Source organism: Pyrgilauda ruficollis, unplaced genomic scaffold (genome assembly GCF_017590135.1).
Source record: "Pyrgilauda ruficollis isolate IOZ18807 unplaced genomic scaffold, ASM1759013v1 scaffold16, whole genome shotgun sequence".
NCBI lineage: Eukaryota > Metazoa > Chordata > Aves > Passeriformes > Passeridae > Pyrgilauda > Pyrgilauda ruficollis.
This window is the reverse complement of record NW_024514764.1, coordinates 2,875,049-2,887,635: the sequence shown is the minus strand read 5'-3', so window position 1 is coordinate 2,887,635 and position 12,587 is coordinate 2,875,049. Positions and strand designations below refer to the sequence as shown.

The window sequence follows — 12,587 nt, the reverse complement described above, 5'->3', positions numbered from 1 at the left end:
ATACAAGTAAGAGATCAAGAAGACTTGTGGCACAGCCCCTTAATCCACATTCAGAGCCTTGGGATTAAGTCAGAGAAAGCACCTGACTTCCTGCCCTTAATCTCCAGAGCCATGCCTAATGGGATATGTTCTTCTGGGTGAGAATTTCTCACTTTCCCTAATAACGAAAAATAAAGAACACTAAAAATCCACATCAACATCTGCTTTAAGCACTGCTTGATTTATTGGATCAACATTTAAACAAAGGCACTTTGTTAACCTGGAGACCACAGATGTTCCTCTGCTCAAAAAGGCATGAAGGGGAAAAGAACAAAAAGAGACAAGACACGCTAAAGACTGAACTGAATTTGTTTACCCCTTTTTCCAGACTGCTAGAGATCAGGTTTTGCAGACCAGGAGTCATATGGTGTTACACCCATGTGGATAAAAATGGAGCATTCTCAGGGAGACAAATGTTGTGTAGGTGCAGAAGCACCGGGGTGCCAGTGGCTGGCCACCACAACCAGACATGTTTTCAACTCTGCTTCTACCCTTCCAGCTGAGACCAGCATGGTGCCTTCAGGGCACCACATGCTCCATAAATGTGTCTCAAGGCTGGAAAGCTCACCAGGCTGGGAAGCAGCTTCTTCTCTGTGCAGGATGAATAGTTTGGGGATCCCACCCAGAGGAAGCGAGCACGGTTTACATCTTCGCCCGCTCACCTGCATCTCCTTCCCTGCACGCACCACAAGGTGTTTCACATTTCTCCAAGACACCTTTTACCCCTGTGTGCTCTGCTAAAACCATACCTTTAGAACTGTTGCTTTTTTTTAACTAGAGAAGGGTAATTACAGCCAGTGCTTCCAGAAAGTGCCAGTTCTCAGGAGACCACCTGAAAACGTGGCAGCACAGCATGGGTCAGCAAAACAAAGCAAGGCTGCAGACAGAAAGCTGGCAAAGGTGGACTTTTTTCCTCTCTGCATACCATATGCCGCTGCATGACTGGATGAATGGTCAACAGAACACATTTTATGTGTACCTTTGGTAAAAATCAGCCAAAAATAGCCTTGGTTCTACCTTTTTTTGGTTATTCATTGTGGTGCTGCTCATCAGTAAAGGCTCCTCCAGATCAAAGACAGAAGAGTCAGAGCACAGCACCAGTTTGCTGATAGGAGGCATTACTGCATGGTTACTCATGCAGCCGACACTGATGAGTAAAGGGAAGAGGGAATTTACCAGCAGCTCTTAAAAAATAAAAACAACTTCAATTTCATCAGAAAACATTGGATTCTACTAACAGGGGTCACTTAACCTTTCTGGAAATATGAGCAAACTGGTGCTACAGCAGGATAGCTGATCAGACCTTGGAAGGGGTCCATCTGTTCTTGAAAGAAAGAAACCTTCAGTCCAACCCCTTAAAAAAAGGCACATTACTCTCTGACTTCAAGCCAACTAGACAAAAACACGTCATCCAACTTGACTAATACACATGTTTCCAATTTACAGAAAGACTCTTGGTTTCAAAATTGAAATAAGATGCCAGTACAGTAGAGGAAGTTCTAAAACAATCTCTATAATCCAAGTTTTTTGGCAGTTTGGGCTCCATCATGTTTCTCCAGCCAAGAAATACTTCCAAAGACGACGTTAGCTGTTATGTGTAGGGAAACAGCCTCACAGAGCCAGAAAGTACCTGACAGAATTAATTCCTTGCTGAACCTTTGGCTATGGGTTCAAACACACATGCCTTGGATTAGAGTCTGCAAGCCAAAAAAAGGGAAGGATCGTTGGGCTTACACAGCACCTTTCCCTGCTGGATCCCTTCTCAGCACACAAACAAGAGGGAGAAAAAGAACATTACAACACGAAAGCACTGACAGAGGCACGATAGGAAACTCCTGGGCGACAACACTGAAGAGAACATCTCAAAGCCAAGGACTAGAGCATGTCCCTGCTCTTATCACTGCTTCCTTCAGCACGATTCTGCATCTTAAATGGTGTGAATCAATCATCAGTCATCTTCCAAAGCACAAACAGCTGCCATTACACCTACTAACCATGCATCTGCAGCTCTGACTCGTACTGAGAAGGCACGAAGTGGTGCAGGGGATGAGTTTCAAAGATGCTGGAGAATTTTTCTTTATTCTAGCCTGACTCACACATAACCTTTGCGTTTACATAGGTTTGTGTCAACACCGTCAGTTTCCAGCAATGAAGTAAAAGCAGAAACTCCAAAGGGCTCCGTGGCTTAGCTTTTACAGCCTCTTTTCTCCTTCACTGTTCTCAGCCCACAGTCAGACTCCAGAGATAAAGTGCCATAGTCTCCTTTTCTGCCAGTGTGCAGACTGGCAGAACAATCCTCCTGACTGGAGCAGATATCCCATTACCTGTTGTTGTGCTGTATTACAAAGCTATTCAGCTTTTCTATTTCTTTCCAGCACGTGACCTCCTCACTACTTCAAGGCTCTTAACCAACTCTACCCTGAGAAAGAAAGTGAATTCAATGCCACGCAGCTAAGTCAGTCACAAGTAGGAGTACTCACACTGCTAAATAAATTAAACTAGTGACAGCAGCAGTCTCAGGACCGTCTCACTGGGCCAATCAACTGAACTGGAAAGTAAGTGGACAGTACTGGCAAGATCATCATGATTTGATCAGCAGCAAAAGGCAGGGAGACCTGAACTGGTATTAGCATGATGCTGTCAGAAGGAACAGGAGCTCTGCTCCATTTTTACATTCCCTTCACTCTAGAATTTGTGACTCACTACACAATGAAAAGGCTTTGCAGAGCACTGCAGTATGACTCAGATGAGAATACAGCCAGAACAAAGCTGTTCATATCAAGATATTTTCAACCCCAATGATTCATGGGAGGATTAGGAAAAGAGCTGGTCTGATAAGATCCTCTGTAGGGAGGACTATGGAGCAAGTCCTGCAAGTAGCACACGAAGGCAGCTCTGATAGGACTCACCAGCATGCCAAACCCCTGCAGAAGAAGGACCAGAACCCCAGCTCATTCTACATGGAGATTCACCTCAATTCCTCCAGAAAAAGAAAAAAAAACTGGTTGTACTGCTTGTTGCGGCAGAAGCAGAGCATCTGAAGGACATCAGGATACACATACATTTTTAAACAATCTAGTCCAGAGGGGAAGGATCTGTTCTGCTCCTCCACACTCACACACACTGGTCTAACCTAATGCAACAAGATATGCTGTGGAAGAAGATAAAGAGTAAAGTAATACCGAGAGAGAGAGTTTTAGAGGCCGACTCAGGTGAAGAAGGTATGCAGCCAAAACCTGCAGCTGCACTGATCTCAGCCCTTGGCAGCAGCACTGCCATGAGCATTTCTCATGCTCTCACACAAAAGGAGGAAGCCCCAGTAGGTTGGTACACAATGGCTGCAGCCTTGAGACAGCCCAGCTCACAGCAGGCGACCCTGCTGCCCTGGCCAAGGGACTCCCTGGGACAGAACAGCAGAAACAGCCATTGCATCTACACATCTACATCCTGCCAGACATTACCCATCACCAGGGTCCCAGAAGACTTAAGAAAGACCTGGACTTCAAAGAGTGGCAGCATGTGGTTATCTGCCCTCCTTCAGAGGTTTCAGGGTACAATGGCTGGGCTGCTGCTCAGGGCAATAGCAGCTTGGCATTACACTAATCCTGCTAGGCAGAGGTGCAAAGCCTCTTCAGGCAGCAGCCTCCTCACCTGCAGCAGCACGTGGCACTGCAACAAGTGACAGGACAACATGCAAACCCATGCCACTGCATTCCACTTCTGGCTGGAGTGGGATGTTCAGCTGATGCACAATTGCAAAGCCCATCATCAAAACATGAGGACAACAAACACGTGGCTATTTACTAAAAGGTGACTAAATAAAAGAGTTTTATAAGGAAAGTGCTGCTTTCCTGTGGTCACAGGTTGGGAAATCTTTTCTAGAGAAGCAGTGAAGAATCAGAAAAGGGACATTGCTTCCTTCCTCAAAACACGTCAGAATGGGACTGGACACTGAGCCCAGCTGTATGGCTATTTATGAAAACAGTCCAGCTCCCAGATGAACTGGAGTCATGTAGTTTAGCAAAGATAATCCTTCCTTACAGATAGGGACACCCTGCCTTTACCTGTCCCCATAAACTTCATCTAGCATCCCCCCACTGACCTCTCCTCAGCCCCTGGGGAAATCAAAGGAAGTGTGTAGTTTAACAGTTCATACTTAAGAATCAGAACATCAATCACTAATGGAAGAGAAAACAAAAATATACACAATTTGTGCCAGTGACACCTACAAAGTAAAGAAAAATAAGCCAAAGTTAAAATTAAAAAATGGACTGCCTAATTTTGAGGATGTATATGATCTCACCTGTTAAATACAAAAGGTTCCTAAAGATAAGGGAAGACAATGCCAGCACAGGCTGCAAACAGAGCAAGAGGTGCAAATTCATTTAAAAACCTAAAATTCAAACAAAAAGGCCTTCAGAAGCATTTAAAGCACAAGAGAGCATTTAGCATTACCGTTCCCAGTCCTGGATTAAGTTTCCCTGGTTCACTGCATTAGAATTAATCTATGTGCCTACGAACTCCAGAGCCAACTTGCAGAGCCACAGCAGCGTCGTTATATAACCACAGCACTGATAGCACAGGCTGCAGTGCTGCTGGAGCCTGCTTGCTGCTCCTCTCCAACACCAAAACCAGCAAAGCTGCTGCTGCTCAAATCATTCTCTTGACGACAGACGCCTCAGTAATCCAGACATTCGAGTTTGGATTTGATAAGATGTTTTCTTGCGAGCTGATGTTAAGACTTAAAAGGCTATCGACTGCTGTGCAAGAAGTCCTTAATGCCATCAAGGGAGGGGAGGCAGCTACACAGGAGAACAGCAGAAGGCTTTAAGTGGGAATATGATTACTGTAGAAAAATTATCTGACAAACAAACACAACACCAGATTATTGCTAGGAATGCTTTTAAGCAATTTAAGTGAAAACTGGTACATCTGCTGTCTATTCAAAAGGTCACCGAGCGCTTATTTCATGATAACACACTCGCAAGAAGATCTTTCAATGAACTCTTAACTTCTGATCTCCAGGATCCCACATCCCTTGTTTTAAAGGCAGCTACCCTCTGAGGTCATGGAAATACAGTTCAGCTGCTGTGCAGCGTTACATCTGCATGTGGCCATCTTGAACTCTGCAAAGCCAAGGGAACTAAAACAAATTAACAAATCGAAGCCTCAAAATACAAAGTTAGCTCAAAAGTCCCTGTGATTTGATGGTATAAAGATGTTTCTTTACATCTACCCATGGCTCTTTGAATACATCTCTCACATTTTGCTGTAGCTTCAGTCCTCAGATCTGTTCATCTGTTTAGAACAAAAAGCCAAAACATACTGCTTCCTAAAGTATTTCTAATACCTTCTACTTCTAGGATAAACAAGAACTGCTTAGATGCTTTAGCCTTCATGCCTGTGTGCATGATAGCAGGCTGTGTATATAGGACACTGAGAGTATGTTCAGAAAAGCAAAATGGTGTTTTCAAAACCAGAGACCGTGGCAAAACGAGGCAGCAGAGTCACTGCAGCTCTGTTCCAAGATGACAGCAGAGAACACAGATGTTGGAGCACACAGATTCACTCCACAATCATTTTAATTACATGCCCAGCCAACCAAGCACAGGATACAGGCTAAGCAGCATTAAAAAAAAAAAAAAAAAAGCTCAAAAAGCTGCACACAAGTATTCCGCGAGCATCCTCCTGTGCACTTGATGCTAACGCCACTCTCGTGCATTAAGTCATCTGTTTTCCAGCAGGCAGGCAGCCGGTTTTGGAAAGGCGCTGCTGGCCTCGCTGCGGGGCTGGCGGCATCAAAGCGGATGGTCAGCGGAGCCTGCTCAGGAGCGGCACAGCCCAGGGGGCCGCGGGCAGCCCGGGGGCTCCAGGCCGGGACGCTGCCTTGGCCTGGGCAGCGCCGGGACCCGGCCGGGCCACCCAGCAGGGCTGGCTCCTGCCCCGTCCCACGGCTCCTGCCCCGTCCCAGGGGTCACTTCGCGGTGTGGGTCGGTGGGCACACGGTGGGATTGGGAAGGCTGAGCTCACTGATCTTGGAGGGCTCTTCCAACCTCAGGGATTTTATCAGCATTTCACCTTGTGCCAAGAAGAACTCGGGCTCGGGGCAGGCTGGGGGCAGCCCGGGGTTGCTGACCTCCCGCTCCAGCGGGACCCCGCACCCCGCCTGCCCCGGCCCTGCGGGGGCACCTGCCCCTGGAGCGGCCCCCGGAGCAGGGGGGACACGGCACCCTCGGCCACCCACCCGGGGAGCCCCAGCGGGGGCCGCACGCCCCCTTCTCCTCCTCCTCCTCCTCCCTCCGGGCGGGCCCCGCACAGCCGGGGGTGCGCCCCCCGCACCCCGCCCGGCCCCCGGCAGACCCACCTGCTGGTACTCGGCGTCGTGCGGTCGGAAGTCGGCGGCGGTGAGCTCCCAGCGCAGGCTGAGGTGCGGCAGGCGGTGCAGCAGGCTCACCCACCAGGGCGGCGAGTAGCTCACGCCCGCCATGCCCGCGCCTGCCTCACCCCGACCCGCCGGCCATGGAGCGCCTCACCCGCGCCGCGGCCGCCGGCCCCTCATGGCCGGGTGCTCCCCCCCCAGCCCGCTCGCCGTCCCTCCGCCCGCTCCCGCTCCCTCTTTGTTCGCCGAGAGGCTCCGCCGCCCGCGCCCGGCGCCGCCCGCCCGCTCCCATTGGCGCCGCCGCCGCCGCCCCGCCCCGGCCCGGCCCCCGCCGCTCCCCCGGGACCGGGGGTCGCAGCCGGGCCCCGAGCCCCCGCCACGCTCGCTGCAGCGCTGCGTTTGTTTTCCGACGCGTTTCCTGGTGCCGTGAATCTCACACGGCCCTGCAGTTCTAACGGCGGAAGGCGCGTTTTGGGTTTAGCCCAAAAGCCAGCGGAGTGAAAGCGGTTTGTGCCACAGCAAGTGGTAAAGGTAGGCATAAAGTCACTTATGGTTAGTTCCTCTCGAGTTCTCTCAACGCCCGTCCGAAGATCCAGAGGCAGCAAGTTTGTCCCTCCCGAATTCACATTTCTTAGAGGCAGAATGTTATCCAGCACTCCCCTGGCTGGGCACACACATGGCAACAGCAGCAACGGGAGCGCAGGTGAACATTAAGGAGACACCTCTCACAGTGTGACAGCACGAGGGGAAAATAATAAAACAATCATTTGAACAAAGTCTTGGAATCTCTCAGAATACCTCAAAAATGTGCAGATATGGCACTTGAGGACATGGTTTAGTAGCAAACATGGTCATGGTGGTGGGTTGATGGATGGACTTGGTGATCTTGAAGGTTTTTTCCAGCATCATGAACTCTGTGGTGCTGGGCACAGGGCCACGTGTGGCAGAGGGTGGGTGTCCACACCCAGCATCAAACCACATTCCCACCCCGCACACCAACACCTCTCCCTCCAGAGTAACCCCGAAATGGACCCAACCACTCTGCACATTCCAGCCCCTGGTGCCACTGACACTGGCCACTTTCCCAAGGATCAGACCCTGTCCCAATGAGAAAGGCTTTTCATTTCTTTCTAAAGAGAACAGAAAATATTTTTAAGTAGAAGGTAAAAAAGATGAGTATACCTTCTCAGGGAAACACGTCAGAAACAAGTAAATACATAAATATTCTGGATAATGCTAGGATAGTGAGGTAAAACAGAAAAAATAATGATAAGCAGCACCAATACCAAATTCATCCACTTTATTACAAAGATTGTATTGCTCCTGTTGCAACTGAAATGTATAAAAATATTTGCTGCTTTATTTTAAAAGGAGTAGAATGAATCATTTAATTCTTGCTCTAAGTATGCAGTGTGGCCCAGCATTAAGGCAGGAGCTCCCAAACTTCGTTGGTCTATTCAGACCATCTCCCAGACCTTCCCTCTCTCCATCCCTGTGTCCCCATCCCAGCCCTGCTGCAGCACACCTCACTCACTGCTGATTGCTCAAAGCATTGTCTTTTAAACACCACTCAACATAATTTGGAGTTGGAAAGGGAAAAAAGGACCATCCAGTCCTCTAACAGACTTCAGGCAAATGATTTCCAGGTCTTGCAGGCTTGAGAAACTCTCATCTGTTTAGAATTAGAAACTGTGATGGCTCATGAAAACTTAGAAAATATTGGAATGCTGTATATCCCACTGGAAAAAAAAAAAAAAAGGTAACACCAATATATTTTTTCTCCTAAAGGGTGGCAGATCAGGAGACGTTATGGAGCCACCTCTTTTGCAAGTATGATTTTATTCCTTTTCCCAAATGCAGCCAGGATTTCGTGCTTTACATTGTCCTGACTGATGCATTTCATAAATAAGGAGACCAAAAATGCTAAAATGGGCCATTTAACCCCTTAGAGCAAATAAACATATTTCTGCTGATGTTCTGAAAACTTCAGTAGCTTTTGACTAGGATGGGATTTTCATATGAGTATTATCAACACAGCTAAAAAGAAATCTTATCACTCACAAATAGCATTAAGACACACGTCAGAGGGTTTAGAGCCACGCGCTGTGTGCACCAGTACAAGATATACAAGGGTACAAGATAGAAGACCTCAACTCCCTCCAGCTTTCTGCAAGAAAAGGGTTTATTTTTCTGCAGGAGGACAGCTGAACATCAGCCAATTTTATTTTCTTCCTTATTATTTTAGTTTTTTTCACAGTCCTGGCAAGGATGGATGAATGAAAGAAGGAATTATTTCAAGGGCCAATGGTTTAACATATTTCACCTCCAGTTCTAACAACCCAAAGACAAGGAACAGAGAGACCTCGCTGGGAGCAAGAGATCTCTGCCTAAGCCCCTTCTGACACAGAGTTTATGCAATTTGGCACTAAAATGCTCAAAGCTGGAATTTATCCTGCAGATGTAACCACAGCCACGGGCCTCTGGATGGACACAAAGCCCCCACCAGGCTGCAAGTCCAAGCACCTCTGTCAGCATGTGATGGACAGGGGAGAGAAGATACAGCCACGATACCACACTGAGATCTCGTCTGACAGGGCTGATGTAAATCAAACTGCACAGAAAGTTTTGGAATAAATGACAGGGAAAGCTGGATGCTGTTCCATGGGGGTGGGTGTTTGAGGCACTCTGTGGGGCTGGGGGTGAGTGGGAAAGGGAGCAGTGCTGGTGTGCATGCCTCCCCTCAGCCTCCTGCTGCCGAGACAACTGGATTAAATTAGAGCAGAATGAGGACTGGGGATTACAGAGAAACAGAGGCATCAACAGTTTTCATTTCTCCCCCACAATTATTTATAATGATATGGGAAAATCAAGAGCAGAATGGATTCAGCAAATGAGGAATAAGAGACAAACCACAGGATCCAGCACCAGCCATACTTTCCATGGCATTTCAGCCTGTTGTGCACATCACAAAGAAGTATCTGCAATTCTTGGATGTCTAGCATCTCTCATTTGATCCTATTCAGGTAACTCTTGAGTACATGACAAGACAGTTATCAAGGCTCTCATGTTTAGATTATAGCAGCCTTTCTTTCCTTCCCACACAAATAAGTACATTCTCTTTTGCCAAAGCCAAATGAACAAACGAGACACTGTCGTGACATCCCAGGAATAAAATGTAACAGTAAATCACCCTTGCATGGAAAGCAGTTTTATAGTCAAGCAAAGCAAACTGCAAATGTCAGCTTGTTCATGGTAATCCTGCTGAAAAGTGACCCAAAGAGCAGTATTACTGTTTGCTAACTTGCTCTGACAGTGGCTTTGCTAAATAATCAATGGACAAAATAGACAGATGAGAAGCGTTCCACATTAAAGACAGCAAAGATAAAAAGACTAGTTTAAACCTCCAAAATAAGGCAGCCAGTACTGTCCTCCATCCTCTTGAGACTACCAGGCAGTCTACAGAAGCCCTCCAAGAAATGTAGCATTTTTCACTCTTCACAAGCTTCTGATTCCAGACATCCCTACTGCTGAAGTGGTACTGGCAATGAGAGCACATTTTAGAACATCAATCTCCTACCCCTGGCTTTTCTGATTCACTATGAAATTAAAGAATTCAGCTTTTAATATAATGTGGAGCAAGGAGTCTTCCTCTGACTGTCAAACCTAATATGTGCTACAAAAGGTTTTAGCTAACAATACAGATTTAAAAAAAAAAAAAAAAAAAAAAAAAAGAAGGCAAGTTTGCACTCCAAGTGCCAGCAGATGGATGAGTTACCCTCTTGAGACGGACTAAATTACAGATGGTCATGGGGAGGTCAGGGACACAACCGTGCCTCGGCACTCAGCTGCCACTGCCGGGCCACACCTCTGACTCCGCCGCTCCATAAACTCTGTCCTTGCACCCAGCCGTGCCTCCTTCCCGCTGAGCTAAACTGTGCCTCCGTTAAAATTACCCTTCCTCTCCTCCCAGGGCTTCCTCTGTAATTTTCTGCTCAAAGTCAAAGGAAATAACAAAGCCAGGGCTGCTCTCCAGCCTCCCCCATTCATCGCTGTCCCTCCATGACAGCTCTGTCTCCAGCCTTGCTCTCCCAGCAAAGCCAGGGATCTTCCCAGCTCACTTGTCCTCCCAGCTTGAAGGACTTCCCCAGAGTGGAGGCATCTGCAGGCAGGAACTTACATTTGGGTTTTCATGACTTTCCTCTGACGTCCTCCCAGGGACTTTCAGGTTTACACAAAAAATAGCCACTACCAGGGCCAGCAAAAAAAAGCTTTCAGCCAACTGAAATAAATAAGAATAGGTTAATTCTTTCATTTCCAGTCCTGAGGCGATATTCTCTCTCTTTCTCATGTTTTACTGGTCTTTTTAAACTGAGTTCTAGGGAAATGGGTGGAAGATGTGGAAATCCTATTGCAAAAGCACCTGCCCGCTCTTTTCCCCAGAGAGCCACACAGAGAACATTCTATTATTTAGTTAATTGCAAAGAAACAATTACAAAGGAACTTGGCAAACTCTCTCTAATCACAGCAAGACCCACTGCAGTCCAGTAAGTTCAGCAAATTAGCAAATAAGTGAACATAAAAAGCAAAGAATAACACAGCTCAAATTGCACTTTGTTCGTTTGTTTTGTCACTCTTCGTTTCTATTTAATTATTTAAGGTATTTCTTCATAACATTCTGGTACATTTTGTATAATAATGAAGGTTTACTACCATGGAAATGCAATACGTGGCTATTAAATATCTGCCGAGAGAGGGAAGAAAACTGCCAATTCTCTGAGTAGATTATAGAGAGCCTGTTCAGGAAAAATTTCCAGGTTAGATAAATAGAAGGTTCTGCCACAATTTGTGTAAGTTCCAAATAAGGATTATTGCTCAATAATGGCAACGCAAAGCAATGTTTGTGCAGAACATTTGTAACTTGTACTACAGGCACTCATGGTCAATCCCATTTATTAAAAGCTCTTCTAATTTTCCATGCATATACCTAGAGGCCATTCAAGCACAGCCTTTTTTTACAGCAGCACTGTAACCAAGATTTTACAGTATTCCATCCCTAAAGTCAGAGTACAGCAGAGACTTTCCAGCTGTATTACATTGCTGAGGCAGAGGCTCAGCTCTGCAGAGCTGATGGGCTGAGGAGGGGACAGGAATGAGATCCAGGTGTGGGATTGTCTGGCTGACAATGAGGGAGGTAAGACAGCTCTTGACAATGGGCATGATGTCCCTCCTGTCCCCCTGCTTCTTCCCAGACCATTTTGAGCATCAACATTTTATGACAGCTCTGCTCACACTACCAGCAATAGAAGCCCTGCAGGGGCTCATGTGGTAGCTCAATGTGTCTGTGAGGCAAAACCCTCCCTGAGAGGGGAGCTGGGACAGCCTGAGCCACACCTTGAGCTGGGACATTGGTTCAGACACAGCTCTGGTGAGGGGAACAACACAAACACTGTCCTGGAGAGCAGGGGGAGTCCAGATGCTCAGGTTTGAAAAGGGTAATTGGGAGAGCCAGGCAGGGAGGGGTAAGGGGAGCAGGGTGCAGCTCCATCAGTGAATTCCTGAGAACACAGCAACCCTCGCTGCTCAAGGCTCTTCCCTGAGCCCAGCAGGAGTGGTTACTGAACACTTCCACCTTCAGGTGGTTACTGAACACCAGGTGTAACCAACGTGCCAAACACACACCAAAACCAGGGCAAGCACTGGAAGGGATGTCAGGGCTGCCTGCACCAGCACAGCAGCACTTCAGCAAACAGAATGAAATGGGAACTGATGCAACACCTGACCACCAACCATGCCTGAAAATCCTTCCCTACAAACCTGGAGTCTAACATGGAAATTGTGCTCTTTGCAGGTCTTAATGATGCCCATTGAATGAAACATTTTTCTCTCCTTAAAAAGTTTCTATGAGGAAAGCAATTCATTAGCTGACAAACCTACCACAGAGAGATGCTGCAAAGCTTGCAAGAGTCAAGGGCATTCCAACTTCAGCTGCAGACAAATTATGGCTTAATATAACTTAAGTGTGAATGCTTAATTGCTTTCTGAATTCAAGACCAGTCTGCTCCAAGAAATAATACCAAATTTTTCCATTCATGCCTCATGGATTACCTCTGGTGTTTAAGATTTAAAACTGAAGTTTCCCATAAGAAATCCAGAGAATATGCCAGTAGAG

The 12,587-nt window shown here is 47.0% G+C and overlaps 2 protein-coding genes across 4 annotated transcripts in view; both read right to left on the bottom strand.

The window, feature by feature from the left end:
* Nucleotides 1-6,683, bottom strand: part of TTYH3 (tweety family member 3) — a 75,998-nt gene extending 69,315 nt beyond the window's left edge. For 2 of the 3 annotated variants that reach the window (XM_041462264.1, XM_041462265.1), the window contains exon 1: nucleotides 6,404-6,682. In XM_041462264.1, the coding sequence (XP_041318198.1) occupies nucleotides 6,404-6,526 (123 nt within the window). In that variant the 5' untranslated portion in view covers nucleotides 6,527-6,682. Of the gene's footprint in view, nucleotides 1-6,403 lie in introns of all 3 variants that reach the window. The other variant, XM_041462263.1, reaches the window with a different exon arrangement.
* A 4,371-nt stretch (nucleotides 6,684-11,054) lies between these two features.
* The window catches only part of IQCE (IQ motif containing E), a 28,658-nt gene continuing 27,125 nt past the window's right edge, over nucleotides 11,055-12,587 (bottom strand). The window contains exon 24 of the transcript XR_005954722.1: nucleotides 11,055-12,587. The gene's annotated coding sequence lies outside the window, so the exon portion shown is untranslated.